General features: G+C 29.4%; 1 protein-coding gene across 2 annotated transcripts in view; it reads left to right on the top strand.

The window, feature by feature from the left end:
- Positions 1-20,481, top strand: part of LOC117171465 — a 213,826-nt gene extending 193,345 nt beyond the window's left edge. For both annotated transcript variants that reach the window (XM_033358809.1, XM_033358808.1), the window contains exons 9-11: positions 9,687-10,365; positions 10,479-10,965; positions 19,177-20,481. In XM_033358809.1, the coding sequence (XP_033214700.1) occupies positions 9,687-10,365; positions 10,479-10,965; positions 19,177-20,010 (2,000 nt within the window). In that variant the 3' untranslated portion in view covers positions 20,011-20,481. The remainder of the gene's footprint in view (positions 1-9,686; positions 10,366-10,478; positions 10,966-19,176) is intronic.
- Positions 20,482-21,750: the final 1,269 nt, after the last annotated feature.

Below are 21,750 nucleotides of genomic sequence, written 5' to 3'. Positions count from 1 at the left end.
TATTATTACAAACCCTAAAGTTAGTAATAAGAAGTTTGGATTTTTTACAAACCCTAGAGTGTTCAACTCTCTTATTACAAACCCTCACGTTTGTAATAAGAAGCTAACAAACTTCACAAACCCTAAAGTTTCCAAGTCTCTTATTAGAAACTCAAGAGTTTCCAATTCTGTTATTACAAACTCCAGTGTTTGTAATACTAAGCTTGAAAAGATTACAAACCCTATAGTTTCTAAGTCTTGTTTTTTAACCCTAGAGTTTCCAAGTCTCCTAATACAAACCCTAGAGCTTCCAAGTCTCTTATTACAAACCCTAAAATTTCCAAGTCTCTTATGTAAAATCCTAGAGTTTCTAAGTCTCTTATTACAAACCCTAGAGATTTAAATCCTTTTATTATAAACCTTGCAGTTTCCAAGTGTATTATTACAAACCCTAAAGTTAGTAATAAGAAGTTTGGAAACTTTACAAACCCTAGAGTGTTCAAGTCTTATTACAAACCCTCACATTTGTGATAAGAAGCTAGCAAACTTCACAAACCCTAGAGTTTCCAAGTCTCCTACTACAAACCCTAGAGCTTCCAAGTCTCTTATTACAAACCCTAAAATTTTCAAGTCTCTTATGCAAATCCCTAGAGTTTCCAAGTCTCTTTATTACAATCCCAAGAGTTTCTAAGTGTATTATTTCAAACCCTAAAGTTGGTAATAAGAAGCTTGGAAACCTTACAAACCCTAGAATTTCCAAGTCTCTTGTTCAGGGTGGCCGCTGGGCCGGGAAATGACAGTGAACTTATTTTTGGCCGAGAACTTTACAACATTTCTAGAATAAGAAATCTGTCCAACTTTGATTTTAACCGTGTTTTAAATAATTAGTTAAATTGTGCTTTTTTCAACTAGGATATAATTCGGTTTAGAATGCGCAATTCGAAAATCTTTCACTTTTAAAATTTTCTATTTCAGATTTAAAATGTTGTTAAAGGCTCAAACAATTAAAAATTAAAAGCATTTAGAATCGAAGATTTTTGATAACAAACATTTTTGTTTGATTCGATTGAAACCCTATTACCTGTTTTCAATTTTAAAATAACTTCAAAATAATAAATTTATTATTAAAAGCCTTTATTAAATTGAAAATATTATTTCAGTATAAAATATTTTATTTTTAAACCACTCAGTTTGAAATTTTTTAATTAAGAATTAGAACAATTTCTTCATATTTAGAAATATCAGACTGTGCATTTAAAATCCGTAATTTTAAATTAAATATACAAAACTAAACAAAAAAAATAAGTTTTGAATGTTACCGTTTTAATTGTCCTTTTTGAAAAATTTTAATTTTTATGTAAAATTGTTAAATTTCTATATATAAATAACAATTGAACACCCTTATTAGAAAAAAATCCAGAGTAAATTGAAGAAGTTTTGAACGAATTCAAAATTAATTTTATATTTGAAATGATTTCAAATAACTTCAACTGAGTGTCTATGTGTACCGTTAAGGTGCGGCTATTCATACTAAAATTTCGATGAAAATATAGATTTTGGCAGATCTCAAACAAAAAAATTCGAAGGTTTCTAAGAATTTTGAAAGTATCTTAAAGAAAGTTTTTTTTTATTTTATAGGATTTAAAAATTATATATAAAAAAATCCGATCAGTTTAAAAGGTGCTTAGGAGGTTTGAAAATTTTTTAAAAATAATTTTTAATTCAAGCTGTGTTCAGATAAAAAATGTAATCAATCAAGTTTAATGTTTGTAGCTTAAAATTGCTTATAATAATATAATTTTGACAATTTTCTAATGTATTGATTAATTTTTCAATTAAGAGCATTGAAAATATTTTTGGAATCGAATGCATTTAATTTTTAATTTTTTAGTTTAAAAGTGTTGAAACGCTTACATTTTACACGTGTAAATTATTGAGCATGTGAACACAAAATTTTTGAATGTAAAAACTGTTGAACTTCAGTTTTAAAAGTTTAAAATTCAAGAGTTCCACTTTCAGTGCTTTAAATTGCAGCTTAATTTTTATCATTTCATATGGAAAAATTTTTACAAACGAAGTTTCCAAATCTCTCATCAAAATTCCTAGAGTTTGCAAGTCTTTTATTTAAAAACCTAGATTTTTCAAGTCTCTTATGATAAACCCTAGAGTTTCCAAGTCTCTCATTACAAACCCTAGTGCTTGTAATAAGATGCTTATAAACTTTACAAAACCCTAGAGTTTCCAAGTCTCTTATGATAAACCCTAGAGTTTCCAAATCTCTGATCAAAAACCCCAGAGTTTCCAAGTCTTATTAAAAGCTCTAGAGTTTGCAAGTCTTATTGAAAACCCTAGAGTTTCCAAGTCTCAAATAATAAACCCTAGAGTTTCCAAGTCTCTCATTACAAACCCTAGTGCTTGTAATAAGATGCTTATAAACTTTACAAACCCTAGAGTTTCTAAATCTCTTATCAAAAACCATAGATTTTCCAGGTCTTAAACTCTAGAGTTTGAAGTCTTATTGAAAACCCTAGAGTTTCCAAGTCTCAAATGATAAACCCTAGAGTTTCCAAGTCTTATTAAAAACCCTAGAGTTTCCAAGTCTTATTAAAAACCCTAGAGTTTCCAAATCTCTTATCAAAAACCCCTAGAGTTTCCAAATCTCTTATCAAAAACCCTAGAGTTTCCAAATCTCTTATCAAAAACCCTAGAGTTTCCAAGTCTTATTAAAAACCCTAGAGTTTCCAAATCTCTTATCAAAAACCCTAGAGTTTCCAAGTCTTATTAAAAACCCTAGAGTTTCCAAGTCTTATTAAAAACTGTAGAGTTTCCAAATCTTTTATCAAAAACCCTAGAGTTTCCAAGTCTTATTAAAAACTGTAGAGTTTCCAAGTCTTATTGAAAACCCTAGAGTTTCCAAGTCGTATTAAAAACCCTAGTGTTTCAAAATCTCTGATTAAAAACCCTAGATTTTCCAAGTCTTTTATTAAAAAACCTAGAGTTTCCAAGTCTCTCATTACAAGCCTTAGTGCTTGTAATGAGATGCTTATAAACTTTACAAACCCTAGAGTTTCCAAATCTCTTATCAAAAACCATAGAGTTTCCAGGTCTTATTAAAAACTCTAGAGTTTGAAGTCTTATTGAAAACCCTAGAGTTTCCAAGTCTCAAATGATAAACCCTAGAGTTTCCAAATCTTATTAAAAACCCTAGAGTTTCCAAATCTCTTATTAAAAAACCTAGAATTTCCAAGTCTCTGATTTAAAAACCTAGAGTTTCCAAGTCTCTTGTGATAAACCCTAGAGTTTCCAAGTCTCTGATTACAAACTCTAGTGTTTGTAATAAGATGCTCATAAACTTTACAAACCCTAGACTTTCCAAGTCTCTTATGATAAACCCTAGAGCTTCCAAATCTCTTATCGAAAACCCTAGAGCTTCCAAGTCTAATTAAAAACCCTAGAGATTCCAAATCTCTTATTAAAAAATTCAGAATTTGCAAGTCTCTTATTAAAAAGCCTAGAGTTTCCAAGTCTCTTGTGATAAACCCTAGAGTTTCCAAGTCTCTGATTACAAACTCTAGTGTTTGTAATAAGATGCTCATAAACTTTACAAACCCTAGACTTTCCAAGTCTCTTATGATAAACCCTAGAGCTTCCAAATCTCTTATCGAAAACCCTATAGCTTCCAAGTCTAATTAAAAACCCTAGAGATTCCAAATCTCTTATTAAAAAATCCAGAATTTGCAAGTCTCTTATTAAAAAACCTAGAGTTTCCAAGTCTCTTGTGATAAACCCTAGAGGTTCCAAGTCTCTGATTACAAACCCTAGTGTTTGTAATAAGATGCTTATAAACTTTACAAACCCTAGAGTTTCCAAGTCTCTTATTAGTAAATCTAGAGTTTTAAATAAGAGGCTTGAAGACTAGGGTTTGTCAAATAATTCCGTACCCGCTCACCTGCATATCGCAATTTGCGAACGGCTATTCGCAGGTTGGCATTCACTCGGTTTCGCCCCCCTGCCGCGTAATTTAGTAACTGTTGTTTTTATAAATACTTTTATGACGACATTGGTCACGTTTCCACTATCAGACGTTAGCTCACGATCTCGCAGCTGCAGCCGGGAAGACGGAGCCTGCATTTAATTCTGGATTGATAAAGGGGTCTCCCTATACAAGTGTCGAGTGTTTTTCGCATTGCATGGTTTTTACGATAAAGGAAACGGGCAACCCCAGCGAAGAGCGGCTTTTAACAAGGTTAAATGATAACGAGTCTTTCCTCTTCCTCCTCACGCCTCTAGTCTGAACGTTGCTCTGTACATAAGCTTTTCTCTGGCTAATCTTCATGAACATATCACTATTCTATGATAACAACGTGTCATCCTATTCTTTCCATCAGCTCGAGGCGATCTGAATTAATTTCTCTTCCGAAAAAGCTTATCAGATCTTCTAAGATCGTGTCCTTCACGTTACACGAAATGAATGTTTTCTTTACATTTTTATCTCTTGATGAAGAGACCTTCAAAATATATCTTCAGGATGATCATTAAAATACGGTATTCGGAATTACCAGTATCTTCCAATTTCTGAAGTGTTGAGCTGATAATAATTTCCTCAAACCTGTAACAAAACAAACAGTTTAATAAAATAATCCATCAGTTCACACTGATTAAAGTCATTCTCCGTAAGTTTATATTGATGAGGGTGGAGTTTTTATTTGTATAAACACATAATTCAGAGATAATAAATTGCAGTCTACCAAACACCGTTTCCGCGATTTCTAGCCGAGGTTGACGACCTCGGAAGCATTTCATAAAGCATAGTTTTAGCACGTGTTTCTCAATCTTGATGCATTAAATGTAGAAAGTGACTATGGGCTTAGCTGAAAATAAAGAAGGCTAAGGTTAGGGGAAGAGTCGATGTTAAGAAGATGGAAAAGAACAGGGGTGTTCCGAGCAAATATGCTGCCAGCCCTTATCTTTATTCTTTAACGATATTAGCTGTCTCAATGAGCCACAGAATTGCATCAGACTTCGATGTTTATCCCAGACGATGAAACCAGATGCAGATAAATAAAATCCCCAACCGCTCCACTCCCTCTGGGAACGTGGGGGGTTCAAATACTTCCATTCCACTGCCAGTGGTAAGATTCAGTCAACGGTCCGGTCTCAAGACCGGACAGTCCAGTCTTTGATTTCTTGAAAGAGATTCTAAAATAAAACTTCCGGGCATTTTAAACTTAGAGATTTCCTTTTTAATTTTAATTAGTGAATCAATTCCGGAAATAAGGACAAATCTTGTTTATTTCGCAACGAAGGGATCTTGTTTGTTTTCCAAATCCGTAATGCAAAACGAATTCATTTGGAAATTATTTGTGGAAGTTGATAACTTTATCTCTGGGCACGGAAGTAATATTCCCGGTAGACAAACAGTCGCCAAAGTCGGTGCAAACAAATCTGTTTCTTAGGAGAGAGTTATCGCTTAATTCAGTACGATTTCAGCAACTGAAGATGTTGGCACGACACCTTCTATTCTTGGCAACTCGAAGACCTCGTAAGTCATAAAAGTGTAATTTCAATAGTGTGAGAAATAGATTTTTAATGAAAAAAGATATTTTGCTCTTCACACCTTGAAAATAAATCAATAATTTCTTAGTCCGCTAAAGTAGAAATAAATATTGCAAAGTATCTTTTTCATAAACTGAATGATATTTATAATTAATTGAAAATGTTTTTGGGTAACTCTAACGACGGCTAAAATTCAGAACCAAAGTGATAAGACAAAAAAGTGAAATAAAAACGTAATATCAAGTGCGCAGAAAAAATGATAATAATGGAATCTTCCTGGAAGTCATAAATAAAAAATGATTGAATTTTTTTACTTCATATGTAGCTTTAAGGTCTTGACCGAAGTTCCAAAAAAGAGAGATAGTGCATAATATTAGTACGTAGCAAAACAAGCAATGGCGAATAAAAACTCTTCTTTGTTTATCTTTCTTTCTAATTATCACCGTTCAATACAAATGCTTTAATCTCATATAAAGTAGTTTGAAGTCGTTGGAAAACCGAATAAAAAATTTATAAATAAATTCAGAATTTCAAGTTTTATTTCTTTTAATTTACTACAAATTTCAAACATCTATTTGGCCGCAGAGTGTTGATTCAGCTTTTGAATAAAAATGATCTCTGGTATTTAATCTGTAGGCGACATAATTTTCTTGTTAGTAATTTTCCTATCTGGTCTACTATGTGTCACATAAATATGACATCATCATTGTCATGACCTTCCGCGATATCAACTCCTGAACTCTTCTCACTAATCCAAGAGCTTTAAACAGAAATTAATTTATTTGTTTAATTTAAATAAAAATGGAAACAGATAAAAGTAATTATGATTTCCAATTACATATGAAGTTGAAAATTAAAGTATTTGTTATTTCTGATCTGTTACATAACGACCATGATCTCTAAGCATAATGGATCACTTTATCACGGATAATTTTATCTCACATCACGCTTCTACTTTTTTATACGGATGTCAAAACAGAGCTGAACAACAGATGTAACCCCGATGAGCTCACAGCTGTTGACATTTTCCTTCTTCTCACTTATCTCTTCACAAAGTGAACTTAAAAGTTTATTATTATCGTAATTATTTCAATACCCCTTTTTCTCACTTGAATATTTACCGAGAAACGATTTTTTATCTTTCCAAACATGCCCGATTAACTCGAACAAAAATCAGTTTTATTTTGATATCACCGAGAGAAATTTCAGCAATTATCCGAAGGTCAGAAAAGTTCAACATATTCATCATAACTGAAAATTTATCTCTCTAATAAGTGAATTTTTGATAATAGCGTGCGAAAGAGATCATAACAATTTCTGATACCTTTACTTAGGGTCACAATGCCGTTGATGTGCGACCCAATTCCAAATCAGTTATCTGTTTTTATAAACTGACATCAACTTTTTTTACAACGTGTCAGAATTGACCAAAACCATAATTTCTTAAGAAATAACGAGGTAAGGGACAACATGTATAAAGTTGATGATGTCGGGTTGTCACTTTTTTTGAAGTTGGTCTAGTCGACTTAAGTCATTCATAAAGAATGAAACAAAACAGAATTAAACTATTAACCCACTCCCGAGATGTTAATTTCTTAAATACACTCCGATACCGTAAAAAAGTTCCCTTCCGTTGTTTAGTTCTGCTGCTCTTCAATAAAGAATTGCCTTTCTTTTAATCGTTTAATGATTCCTGGTACTCAAATAGTTTTATTTAAATAATTTGATAATGAAATCGCAAAACGTCTTTGTTTAACAAACTTTTTCTGATTCATCTAATTAAAGAAGAGCAAAAATTTCCCCTCATCGATATGTAGTTACATTGTAGCGATATCATGTCTAAAGTGTAAAATGCGCAATTCCATTTGTGTTCACACTCATAATCATACGAGTTGGAATTATGACTGGTCGGGACATTAAATTGATAATTTCAGGATATCACCACGCGTGGTGAGAAATTCAAATGAAAATGACGTAATCTAGGCCCGTCTAGTAGACGAAATTATTCCATCTCATTTTAATCTTAAAACTGGACTTAAAACCTACGTGAATGAGCTTCATATTCGAATATTCCAATTTCTTTTATATTATCATTTAAAATAATAATGATCAATTGAAATAATTTCTAAATTCCAATTCGGTATTTTTCCCATGCACCCCGAAAGCAACGACCATCCACCAGTGAAACTTATAGACTTTTTTTAATTACTAAGGATACCTTAATTCGTGCCATGACGATGTACATATTATTAGACAACTAATTGACAAGTGATTAATTTAATTAATTAATTCCATTAATTACAATAATACAGAACTTAAACTGCGCACAGTTTTAGAATTTAATAGAGGCTAATGTGAATCATAATTGAAAATTCCTTCACCTTAAACTTTACATTTACACCATGCCTCGTTGACACAGTGACGATATCGATTTTATGCCAAAATAACAATTAAGGATCTTGATTTCTGTGAAACTTTTTGCATGAATTTCTGCATTGTTTTGGAACTTTTCCCAGTGTTTTGTTGTGAACAATTTTCTAGAAAGTGAGAGCAACGTTTACAAATTAATTTCTTCCGAAAGAAAATAAATCACCGTGTAAACGTGGCATATCACGCATGTTAGTTCGTAAAGTGTGCTCACCTCGCGTTGTAAGTAGCGTCTATACCAGTGACTAACATTAAACTAACTTTTCTGGCAAAAAATCCAGAAATGTATCTTGAAAAATGTTTTCTGAAAAATATTGTTGCTATTTATAATGGTGCCTTTCTGGTTCTAATCTCCGTTTGTTGTGCCTAATCCGTCCAAAAAAGGTGTGACTAAAAAAAAAATAAAATTTCCCAGTGTTTAATATTTATAATTTATAAAAATTCCACAAAAGCACACCTTTGAGCGGCACGACAATCGAGACGAAAAACTGCTGTAACAATAATTGCTTGCAACTAATGACAATGGTGATAATAAAACACGGACGTACTTGCAACCTGGGGAGGGTATGCTATTGCAATATTGTGTATATGTGAATACGTTTTTCCTTTTATTTAAGTTTTTTGTTTCTCCTTTTCGTTTTGTATGCGTCTGAGTATAAATTTAATATGTATATGTATGTATTTTTCTAATGCGTTTATCTTTCCATTTTATCTGTAAATAGTGCATCGTTCTATAAATTATATATGACGATCACAATAATTATGATCAATAATAGTATCTATGACTGTATGTGAATAGACGTATTTTTCAAATCGAAACTATATTTGCATTTTATCATTTACTTTTCACCCGCACATACAAGCACCTTTCAAATTCAAAAGTCTTACGTAATGTCATTTTTATTCCCTCGGTTGTAATTACTCGTGTTTGTTATGTTCTAATCCTTTTTGTTTATTGTTTATTCCAATTTCCTGTCCTTGCACCTGCACTTTGATTTGTGTTTTTTACATATTTCTGTGTACATATCATCATAGTTTTAGAAAAAAATCATGCACTCTACACAGTGTGGCACTCCCATAGTAATCTTTCATAGTTCCATGCTCGATGCTCGGTGAGTACATTTTTCAGTTTCATCCCCAATTACCAGAGTTGTACAACCTTTATTTTAAAGAATAATTACACTTATACATTTTAGCCTTTCTGTGTATTTTATATCCATAAGAATATATTGAATAACGCCTTAAATAAAATGTACAACTCTGCACCCAGAGAAAAATCTTCAATTAAAAAAAAAAAGAAGATATTTCTTTGGTATACCAAATGAAGGTCGACTTTGATATTGATTGATCAATATGTATTGTTTGATACGAAAACTACTTCTAGAAAATGTCAAAGTCAATCTCACAGGAGGTAATTTTTTTTTTTACTTGTTCACTAACACGGCACACGTTTCGCACCAAGTTTGCTGCTTTTGCAAAATGCCTGCTTTTCTGGAAATTGCTTGCTTTCATTAATTCCCTATGCTTCATCAAAACTTCTCTCTCTCACGGAAATTCTGAAAAATATATTTGAAAACGATGCTAATAATAAACTTCAAAATTTTCTCTCACATTATTTGTAACTAATTAATATTCTCTAAAAATAAAAAAATGGACACTAGAAGCTTGCAAAAAGAAATGGGAAATAAAAGAGCAATTTAATCAAGAATTTAATTGTGTTCCAGACAACACGGTGCTACCAATTGCTGGGGATTCGATTCCAGTACAAATGACAGTTCAGCAACCACCACCATATATTGGTCCACCACAACCTCATGATATGAGGAAAGCACAGAGTTACGAAGATTTCGCTAACGATTCGAAGGCTCAAACATTGTTCTACTCGCAACAATGTCCTAAGAGAATGTACGACAATAGGGCGAATTATTATCAGAAACAACAGGCAGTTGTATATCACCAACAAACCTACATCGAGGATCCGAGGAATTATCAAGTTTACGATCAGAACTCGCAGTACTTTGATCAACAACAGATCCCGCAAAATTATGCTGAAAATCAGATGTTGTATAATCAGCGAGTTGTTCAAGCCCAAAATGCCAGGAATCAACAATTTTTCACTCTTCCGAATCGAAGGTCTCAAAGAGATAATGAGCCACCTCGAAGTGTCACACCAGATATTACGAGAGGTTTGGGACGCGGGCCAGTCAGTTCTATGCACATGTTGGCTAGACAGAGTCAAAACCCAGGAATGGAACAAATGGGCTATCATGGACAAATGGAATCTGATTCTCACATGGATTTAAACAGAAGGCATGTCGAATTAGAGGCTAGAAGCAGAATTATGCAGCAGCAGCAGCAGCAACAACAACAACAACGAAATTTACCTGTGGACGTTAAAAACAGGTAAAGAAATTCTTGGAAAATATGTTAAAATTTTTAATTTGTTTAAACAAATCTCATTGGAACAATCAGTTGAAATATAAATCTTTAGAGTTTGTTCCAATCCATTATTTCAGGTTCGCAGCACCTCAGGGTCTATCTGCACTCGGTTATCGATTTTTCGCATCTTCGCCAGTACAGCCCTTGGATAGAAGGTCCCCCTCCAACGAAAGTTTGAAACGCACCCCGATTTCCCCAATCGGACCAGAACACAATAATGGATTTAAGTCATCAACACCAACTGCCAGATCAACACCAACCGTCGCTGAACGTCTAGCTTTAACTACAAAAGTCCCTTCTACAAAAGTTAGCACATCAGGAAGAAGTACACCGGTTTCGGGATCTTCTTCTGGAAGAAATACTCCCACGAATTTTGTTATTTCTCCAACGAGAAGCACCATGTCAAACGAGGAACTGTTTGCTGCGATTCACAAGTCAAAGAAGAGGCTAAACATTAAAGAAGACAGCGAAAATCTCTCTCCATCTGGGTCCATGAATTCTCTCGTCAAAAATAATGCCGGCACAAGGCACAGCTGGAGTCCTGAATCTCAGAAAGTTCCCGAGGTAAGCCTATTTTTAATTTTCGTTGCAATTGTTTACGGTACTACGTAGTTGATGAATCTAAGTTAATTTTAATATTCTCACTCTATTCTTTACCTTTCTACAGTAATAGTTTATTATATAACATGAGTTTTTCTACTTTATCGCATCCATTAACATTCGTGATAATGTAATCACTCCTCTCTTATGAAAGTATATTCGCTTCTTTCATCACCTTTTATATTCCCTTTCAATAAGTGCCAATAATCGCATTTCTCCCATCCATCCTTCACCTTTTTTACCATGCTATCTTCTCATGGAAAACCACCTCTTTATCTCGTTCCTTCTGCTACTTTGAACTTATTTAATCTCAATCTTTTATTTTTCTGCCCTCTATCCCTTTTAGAGCCAGCTAATTTTTTCTTTTCCACGTGCTGATGTTCATCTTTTTCAAGGCCATCTGTAATTATTTTTTCCACTTTCTCTCTTTTTTCATAAGTTCGTGGATACATTCTTCTCTACTGTCTTTCTTGTTATTCTTCTTCTTCTTCATTTCTTCTTCTTCTTCTTCTATTACCCTACGTAATTTTTAGTTTCCAGAAATGTTTTGCTAGTTTTTACTAACAGAATTACATATTCTGTCCGCCAACTTAATTTTCAAAATTCCCTGATTTTTCCTGAACTAATTTTTTATTTTCCTTGATCATTAATGTTCTAATACCTGAATTTTAATCTTGTAATAATTTTAGCATAGACTCTTTAACAATCGGAATGAAACAGCATGTTGGATACTAATTAAAAATTTTCAAATCTATTAATTCATTTTAAAAAAATTGTATTTTCTACCATAAAACATGGCGTTTAAAAAAAATACCTGAAGTTCCAACAGAATAGTTAACCTTTAAACATAATGGTTGAATTGTCAACCTAGAAAGATAAATTGCCAACAAAAAAAGTATCATATTTTATATTTTAATCAAACAAGATGGAATTTATACAAAAAGAAAAAAGAATTTTCAAACCATAAATACGTACTTTCAACAAATAAATATTTCTCACACGAGAAAGAAATAAAAATTGATCTAAATGGTTGAACCTTCAAGCCAAAATATACATTTTCAGCAACAAATTAATTTTTTTCGAAACTGATGCATTTTTACCCAAAAAAATTAAATGTAAACCAAGAAAATGATTTTTCTACCAAAAATGAGACTTTTCAACTAACTAGGATCAATCTTAAGTAAATAGAAAAGTTACATTTTCAGTTAAAAAATTAATTTTATTCTAGTAAAAAGCTTTTCAACTAAACAGTTAAATTTGCACCAAAAGACATAAATCTTGAATCAAAAGAATAAATTTTTAACTAAAAATATAGCTCTTTAAAAAATGATTTCGAAACAATGTGATTCAACCAGATCCTTCAAATAAAATAGTTGAATACTCAAGCAAAGAAGAATTGTCTTCAACCAAAAAGTGTTTTTTTTCCAAAAATTAAAATTTCTGCTAAAATAGATGAGTTTTTGAATTACAAAGATAAAATTTCAAAAAAATACTTGAATATTCTGCCAAAAAAAAAGATTTCAGTTGAATTTTCATGATCAAAATATTAATTTTCAAATAAGAAATAAGTTTTTACGAAAAAATGGAATTTTTAATTCCAAAATCCTGATTAAAAACAGGAGTTTTTAACCAAAAAGAATGACTTTTTAACAAAATTGTTAAATTCGCTACCAAATAGTTACATTTTTATCTAAAAAGATGAAATTCCTCTTAAAACAGATGAATTCTTGAATCAAAAGGTAAATTTAAAAAAAATAGTTGAATTTTTATTCAGAAAAGATTCCAGTGGACTTTTCAAGATCAAAACATAAATTTTTTTAAGAAAAAAAATTTCTTACGAAAAAAAATTGCATTTTTAATCCAAATAAATGAATTTTTTCAACCTAAAAGGATAAATTTTCAGCAGAATAGTTTAATTTTCAACCAAATGATTGCATTTTCATCCTAGAAAGATGAAATTTGTACTGAAACAGAGGAATTTTCAATAAAATACGACAAATTTTTTTAAAGTGTGGAACTTTTATACAGAAAAAATTTCAGTTCCTTTTTCAACACAAAATATAAATTTTGAGCAAAACAGTAGAATTTTTAACCTAAAAGTATGACTTTTTAACAAAATGGTTTAATTTTGAACCAAAAAATGCATTTTTATCCAATAAAGATGACATTCCTCTTAAAACAGATGAATTTTTAATTTAAAAAAATGTTTTAAAAAAATTTTGAATTTTCATCAAGCAAAGATTTCTGTTTTATTTTTAACGCCAAAATGTAAAATTTTAACAAAAAGTGAATTTTCAACAAAATTTTTGAATATTCAAACCGAACAGTTGAATTTTTATTCAAAAAAGATGGCATTTCTGCTAAATCAGGTGATCCAAAGAAGATTCTGGTTCACTTTTCAACACCTAAATAAGAATTATAAACAATAACTTAATTTTCTTCTAAATAGTCGAATTTTTAATTAAAAAGTATTTTTAGTTGAAACAAAAAAAAAAGTTAAACAAAAAGTGAATTTTAATCCGAGAAAGATTCTAGTTGACTTTTGAAGATCAAAATATAAATTGAAAAACAAACAAGCTTGTACGAAAAAAAATTAATTTTAAATTCAAGTAAACGAATTTTTTCAACAAAAAGGATCAATTATAAACAAAATAGTTTAATTTTCAACCAAATAGTTGAGTTTTTATCCAAGATAGATAAAGTTTGTACTAAAACAGAAGAATTTTTCAACTAAAAGATCAATTAAAAAAAAGTCGACTTTTATGTCAAAAAATATTTCAGGTGACTTTTCACGATCAAAATATAAATTTTTTCAATCAAAAATAAGTTTCTACGAAAATAATGAATTTTTAATCCAAAAACAAGGATTTTTAATCCAAAAACAAGAACTTATAACCAAAAAGAATTATTTTTCAACAAGATAAAATTCCTCTTAAAACATATGAATTCTTATATCAAAAGGTAAATTTTAAAAAACGATAGTTGAATTTGCATACAAAAAATATTTCATTTGAGATTTTAAGATAAAAATATGAATTTTGTAACAAAAAAAAAAATAAGTTCTTATGAAAAAAATTGAAATACAATCAAAATAAACGAATTTTTTCTCTACTAATTCACTACCTAAATTGTTAACTTTTTAACCAAGCAGTTGTATTTTTGTCCAACCAAAATTTTTTTACTGAAACAGAGGAATTTTTAAATGAAAAAAAAAATTAAAAACATAAGCTGAATTTTCATCTTAAAAGATTCCAATCGACTTTCTAATATTAAAGTACGAATTTAAAACAAAAAGTAAATATTCTAGGAAATAGTTGAGTTTTCATCAAAACAGTTTCAGTTTTATCCAAAAAGGATGGAATATTTCTTCTAAAGAAGATGAACTTTTAAATAAAAAAGACAAATTTTCAGAAAAAACTAGTATTTATTCAAAAAGGATTTCAGTTGACTTATCAGCAACAAAATATTAATTTTAAACAAAAGGTTGATGTTCTACAAAAAAGTCGAATCTCTAATCCAAAAAGGCCAATTTTTAGCAAAACAGTTGAAATTGCAACGAAAAAGGGATGTTCTTTTAAGAAACTTGTTAAACCTTCAACCGCATAATAAAATTTGTAACTAAAAAGATAATCTTCAGGAGAAAGTTTTTGCGTATTTGCAAAACTTACGTTCATGATGAATAGATATCACCAACTATTTCCCATCCTGATAATCTCTATCTTTACGAGTCACTGTGTTTGTAATCTGGCTCCTTATCTTTGAGATAATTCTTTAAATAATTTCCTTTCATCCTTTTCATTATTTCTGTTTCTGATTTCTCTCAAAGAATATTGTTTTCTTAGTGATTCTCAAACATTTTTTTTATGATATAAATAAGCGCCAAACTAATAATTATAGCTCACTTCTTTAAACCTTTTCCCCTACTTCCTTCTTTCTTTCACACAATTAATAACGTCTTCTAATTTTTCTTTAAAAAACCCATATCTTTTCTCAACATCCCTTGTTTGAAATTGCCTTTAGCAGACTTTAATATCAGCCTCTATCCTTTCTTTAATTTCTTATGCTGAAAAATAAACCTATTGCAATTAAGGCCTTACATTCTAACGTCAATTTTAAATAACAATTATTAATGCAAAAATTTAGATTTTTATTTTATTTTTTTATTAATTATAATGTCAGATTATTTGCAGTACCATAAGACGTGTCTTATGGTCTTATCAGATGTGTCAGAAAAGAAACTAAAATATTTTAAAGAAATATTTTAATGGCTAGAATTTTACAAAATAATACGAAAAGTCGAGGATTTTTAAAAGTTGTTTGCGACTTTTAGAAGTTTAGACAAAATCAAGAAATATTTCATAAATTTCCGAAAATATCTCCCAGTTTTAAAATATTTCTAATCTATTTGTAACGCCTTAAATTCCTGAAAATATTCAAAACTGACTCGAGTTCTCTTAACATTTTCAAATACTATTCCAAATTTATAAAAATTACCTTAAAATATTCTAGACTTTCCCAGAAATTTTAAGAAAATTTATTTATTATCTTGAAAAATTTCGAAATTATTTTAAAGCCACTAAATTTAAGTTCTACATTTCTAAAAATCTTTAAAAGTTTAACATTCATTTTTAATCTCTTCAATTCTACTAAATATTTGTTGAATTTAATCAATTTTTAATTTGTTTTCATTTTGTAATCTTATCAAATTGAAACAATTTGCTTTAAAATCTTCTAAACTCTTTTACAAAATTTCAGGAAATCGTTTGATATGTTTCAAAACCTTTTTTAATTTTCTCTTAAAGTTGATTTTTCAAAATAAAAAATTATTTTAAATTTTCACATGAATATAAAGAAAATTCTTTTCTTTTTAATCTTGTCAGACCTTCTAAACCTTCTAATCTCTCAAAATTATTTAAATTTTTCCTGCATTTTTTATTTATTCTACAAAATTTAAAAATCTTCCTTAAAATATTCGAGATTTTTCTTTGGCAGTTTTCGAAATCTTTTAAAATCTTTTTGAATAATCTGTTGACATTATTTTTTCGAATTAAAAGGTATTTTAATTTTTCCTAGTAAAATGAAAAAATGTATTTCATTTTAGTGAAACTACACAAAATTCTTTAAAAATCGATACAAGTTTTAATTGTTTTTAAATCTTCCCAGAGTTCTGAATATCTCTTACACTTTTACTCATATTTTTTCTGAAATTATCTTATATCGCAAAATTGCAAAAAATTTCTTTAAAATCTTTTACAGTTTTTAAAAATGTTAGGAAATAATTCAAAATGTTTTGTGACCTTTTTTCAATTTTCTCTTTAAATTCCGAACAAAAAAATCATTTAAAGTTTCTAATGAAATTAAAGAGCCTTTTTTCATTCTGTTGCCAACCTGATGAAATTCAGTTTACCTAAAAAATTTGTAAATCCTGAAAAATTAAAAAATTGGTCTCAAAGTCTTCCTCTTTTACTTCACATTTGGAAAATCTTCAAAATTTTGAATTATTTTTTTAAAATATAACCTAAATTATTTCTAGTCAAATTTTCAAGAATTATTAAAAAGCTTCTAACTTTTTTTATTCAGGATCTTCGGGTTATCTGAGTTTACTTTTATGGCCTGACTTGCATCCTAAAGGATGACTTGCATAACTTGCATAACTTGCATAACTAAAGGAACTAATTTTATAAAAAGAACAGACAAAAATTATTAGAAAAGTCCACTACGTCATTTTCACAATAATTACATAAATAAACCATTTTCTTGATATCTTTATGAATCATAATTACAATATTTAAATTTCGCGGGAAAATGTATCACTTCAAATTGAAATGGGCGTTTAATTTAAATGGTGAAGGAAGCCAAATTATGACAAAACATATTATTCACATTAAACAGTGCCTTACTCAGGTTAATTTTCTTCCAAAAAATACTTATTTTCACTAAAGTACGTGAATTTTTATCTAAAAAATATCAATTTTCAACCACAATTATTATAGTTAAAATGTTATAAAAATTAATTTTCAACCAAACAAAAAGATACCTTAAAAAAAAGAAGAATTAGATTTTCAATTAACACAATTAATTTCCAACCAAAAAGAATGCATTCTCAACAAAATAATAAAATTTTAAACCCAAAAGTTGAATCTTCTACCTAAAAAGATAGTACCAATAAAATATATCAATTTTCAACTATAGAATTTTAAAAATATATAAATTTACAAACCAAACCTAGAATAGTTCAATTTGCAATGAGAAAAGTAAATTTGAAACAAACACAAAACGAGTTTTTAGCCAAATTAATTAATTTTGAACTAAAAAGAAACGAATTTTCAGCCGAAGAAATTACATTTTAATCAAGGTGATGAATTTCCAACAAAAAAAAATAAATAAATTTTGAACCAATTAGTGGAATTTTCAATACAAAAGATGAATTTTCTACCAAAAAAAAAAACCACAAATTTTTAACTAATTATTTTTTTGCAACAGAGGAAATGAATTCTTAACAAAAAATATGATTGTTAAATTTTGTACTTAACAGAACATTTTTGCGAGAAAGAGATTATATCTCAATCTAAAAAAAGTAAATTTTCAACTAAAAGGATACATTTTTACCAAAAAAGATACAGTTTCAATAAAATTTATAAATTTTCAACTAAACAATTTAAAGAATATATAAATTTAGAAACCAAACCCAGAATTGTTCCATTTGCAATTAGAAAAGTAAATTTTAAACAAACAAAAAACGAGTTCTTAACCAAATTAATTAATTTTGAACTAAAAAGAAACAATTTTTCAGCCGAAGAAATTAAATTTTAATGAAAATGATGAATTTTCAACCAGAAAAAAAATTTTGAACCAAATAGTCGAATTTTTAATAAAAAAGATGAATTTTCCACAACAAAAAACATCGAATTTTTAACCGAATATTTTTTTACAACCAAAAGAAATGAATTCTTAACAAAAAATATAATTGTTCAATTTTCTACAAAACGGAACATTTATGGGATTACATTTATATCAAAAAAAGGTAAATTTTCAACTATAAAGATACATTTTCTACCAAAGATAAAATACCTCAATTTTCAATTAGTAGAAAAAATTTTCAACCAAAGAGGAAACAAATTTTTAACAAAATAGATAAATTTTCAACCAGGGAAATTAATTTTTCCCAGAAAGGTGAAGTTTAAACTGACTAGAGTACTTTTCTTCTAAAAAAGAGGGATTTGCAGCAAATAGTTACATTTTCAACTAAAAATAGAATTATTAAACTTTGAGAAAAAAACGTAATTTTCAATAAAATCAAAGTAAGTTCTCAACAAAATAGTATAATTTTCAACTAAGATTAAAATTCTATAAAAAAAAACAATTTCCAAAAAAATGCAACACTTACATTTTTAATTGGAAAAATTAAAATTAAATCAGAAAAAACTGATTTTCAACCAAAACGATCAATTTTCAATCAATAAGATGAACTGTATACTAAAATAGACTAATTTTTAAGAGAGTAAATGAATCTGCAACCAAATATTTAAATGTTTAAAGGAATTTTCAACGAAAATAAGAATCAGTCGTCAAATAGCTTACATATTTTCCCATAAATTCAAATTTTTAATAAAAAACAGGAATTTTAAACCAAATACTTGAATGTTCAACTTAAGGGGATATATTTTGAACCAAACATGTACGAGTTACATTTACAGTTAAAACAGTTAATATTCAACTAGGAAACATAATTTTCAACAAAATAATTAAATTTTGAAAAAAAGGCTTATCAACTGAAATGACAAATCACCAGCCTGATAAATATATTTTTTAACAAAGTAGTTCCACTACCAAATAAGCAGTTGAATTTTCAATCAAAAAGGATTTTAATTTCATACGAAAAATAGTTGAATTCTGCCAAACAGATGAATTTTGAAACAAAATGGTTTCAATTCTCAACAAAAAGAGATTAATTTTTCACGATAATAATCAAATTAAATTCAACTTTAGTTTTTCAGTAATTCTCTGACTCTTATCAGGTTTTCCCTGACATACCCTGACTTTCTGTAATTATATAATCCTCTTGCGTTGAGCCGTTTCAGAAAGGATAGTTTCATCTACCAATTTCCTTAACTCTTTAAGATATCTTCTCTTCATCTTTTATTTACGATTACCCCAATTTTTTCACCTTTCCAGATACCTCCAACAATTCAAGTACCTTCGACTACTTCACGTCTCGACTTCAAGCGTTTACTTCTTCAGCAAAGCGTCAAAACTGGACCAACGAGGCTTTCAGCTGCCGAGCAGCTAAAACTTTCCCGTCAGCAGTGCCAGTTGCAACAATCTCCTCAAAGTTCTCCACTTTCTCCTCTCTCAAAAGTCCTCAGTCCTAGGTCAGCTTGGAGGTTCCAAACACCTAGGACCGATGTACTTTCTTCGACTATAATTGAAGACACAGCAGCTGAGGAAAAAGCCATGAAACCTTCTCCAGAAAATACTATGCCTTCTGCGAAATCTAGACGACAATTGGATTTATGTAAACAGAAGGACAACCAAGAGGTTCAAAATGAAAATAGGTTTTCAACTAAACTGATCAAGGAGCTGAACAATGCCAGTGACATGAGGACACAAAATCCTCAAACTAACCTTGAAGCTACATCCGAAAACAGAACTGAGTTCAGAACCGATAATAGAGTTGCGGTTCCTAAAGTTTCTGAAGAAAGGGTGCCTCCTCTCCATTCGCAAGGTACCATGTTGAATTTAAGGGAAGAGGTGAAAGATTCTTGTCCAAAAACTTCAGCACAAACCAGGTCGAGTCAAGATCCGATCAGCGCCTTTGAGAGTCGTAGACTGAGCAATCAGCTGGCGAAAGCACAATTTTTGGCCAGTGGCGTCCCAGTTGGTCAGAATCAAAATCAAAATCCCGTACTCCAAAAGCGATTTAGGGCGCGATCTGAATCACCTCAACATGCGATCGCGCAAAATGTAAGTCGTAGCCCGAGTGCGCCAACATTAGAGACTGCTCTTTAAAGTCGTTAGGCCCAAAATTTTTGGGCTATATGGACAATTCCGCAAGCGGCTTCCCCTCACATCAGAACTTCTTCTTGCGACCCTGGCAATCGGAAGATCTTTGTACGCAATGAGGACTATCATTGCAGAATGTCATACTTTTAATATACCACGTGGTAATTGACAAACATATCATTCGATATCTACCAATTATAACGTTTCTGACGATAATATTTGACATCAAAAGCTGAAAATTATAGTTTCAACTACAATTTTCAGCAATTATAGTTTTAACTATAACTTTCAGCGAATGTAGTTTTAACTCTAATTTGCAGCTTTTAATAGCAAATAATATCGTTGTGATCGTTATAATTTGTTATTTTTTGCTGACAATTATAGTTATAACTATAATTTTCAGCTACTAATGGCAAATAATATAATTGAAATCGTTTTAATTTTAAATAATTTGTTAAAAATTATAGTTTTTACTATAATTTTGCAGCTTTTGGTGGCAAATAATAGCGTTGTAATCTTTGTAATTTGTTATAATATGCTAAATATTGCAGTTTTTGTTGAAAATGATAGTTTTTACTATAATTTTCAGCTCTTGATTTAAAATAATATTATTGGAATCATTATAATTTGTTATAATTCGCTGGAAATTATAATTTTAACTTTAATTTTTAGCTTTTGATGGCAAATGATATCGTTAGCATCATTATAATTTGTTATTATTTACTAAAAATGATCGTTTTAACTATTATTTTTAGCTCTTGATGGCAAATAAAACCGTTCGAATCGTTATAATTTGTTATAATTTGCTGAAAATTATACTTTTAAATATAATTTTCAGTTTTTGTTGAAAAATATCGTTGGAATTTATTATAATTTGCTGAAAATGATAGTTTTAACTATTATTTCCTGAAAATTATAGTACTAACTATAATTTTCAGCTTTTAATTGCAAAAAATATCGTTTGAAGCATTATAAATTTGCTGAAAAGTATAGTTTTAACTATAATTTTCAGCTTTTGAATACAAATAATAGCGTTTTTATCCTTATAATTTGTTATAATTTGCTGAAATTTATAGTTTTAACTATTATTTGTAGCTCTTGATTGCAAATAATATCATTGGAATTTATTATAATTTGTTATAATTTACTGAAAATTACAGTTTCAACTATAATTTTCAGCTTTTCATGGCGAAAAATATCGTTAGCAGCATTATAAATTGCTGAAAATTCAAGTTTTAACTATAATTTTCAATTTTTTTCAGCTTCAGGTGGCAAATAATATCGTTGGCTTCGTTATAATTTTCTGAAAATTATAGTTTCAACTCTAATATTAATCTTTTCATGACAAATAATATCGTTGAAATCGTTATAATTTCATATAATTGAATGAAAATTATAGTTTGAGTTATTATTTTTAGCTCTTCACTGCAAATAATATCATTGGAATATATTATAATTTGTTATAATTTTCTGAAATTTATAGTTTCAATTATAATTTTTAGCTCTTAATGGCAAAAACTATCGTTGTAAGCATTATAAATTGCTAAAAAGTCTACTTTCAACTATAATTTTCAGCTTTTGTTCACAAATAATGTCATTGGCATCGTTATAATTCTTTATAATTTTTAGATTTTGATTGCAAATAATATCGTTGGCATCATTATAATTTGCTGTAATTTTCTGAAAATTATAGTTTTAACTCTAATTTTCATCTTTTTATGGCAAATAATGTCATTGGAATCGTTA

Source organism: Belonocnema kinseyi, chromosome 4 (genome assembly GCF_010883055.1).
Source record: "Belonocnema kinseyi isolate 2016_QV_RU_SX_M_011 chromosome 4, B_treatae_v1, whole genome shotgun sequence".
NCBI lineage: Eukaryota > Metazoa > Arthropoda > Insecta > Hymenoptera > Cynipidae > Belonocnema > Belonocnema kinseyi.
The sequence above is the reverse complement of the archived record's forward strand: the minus strand, read 5'-3'. Positions and strand labels throughout refer to the sequence as shown.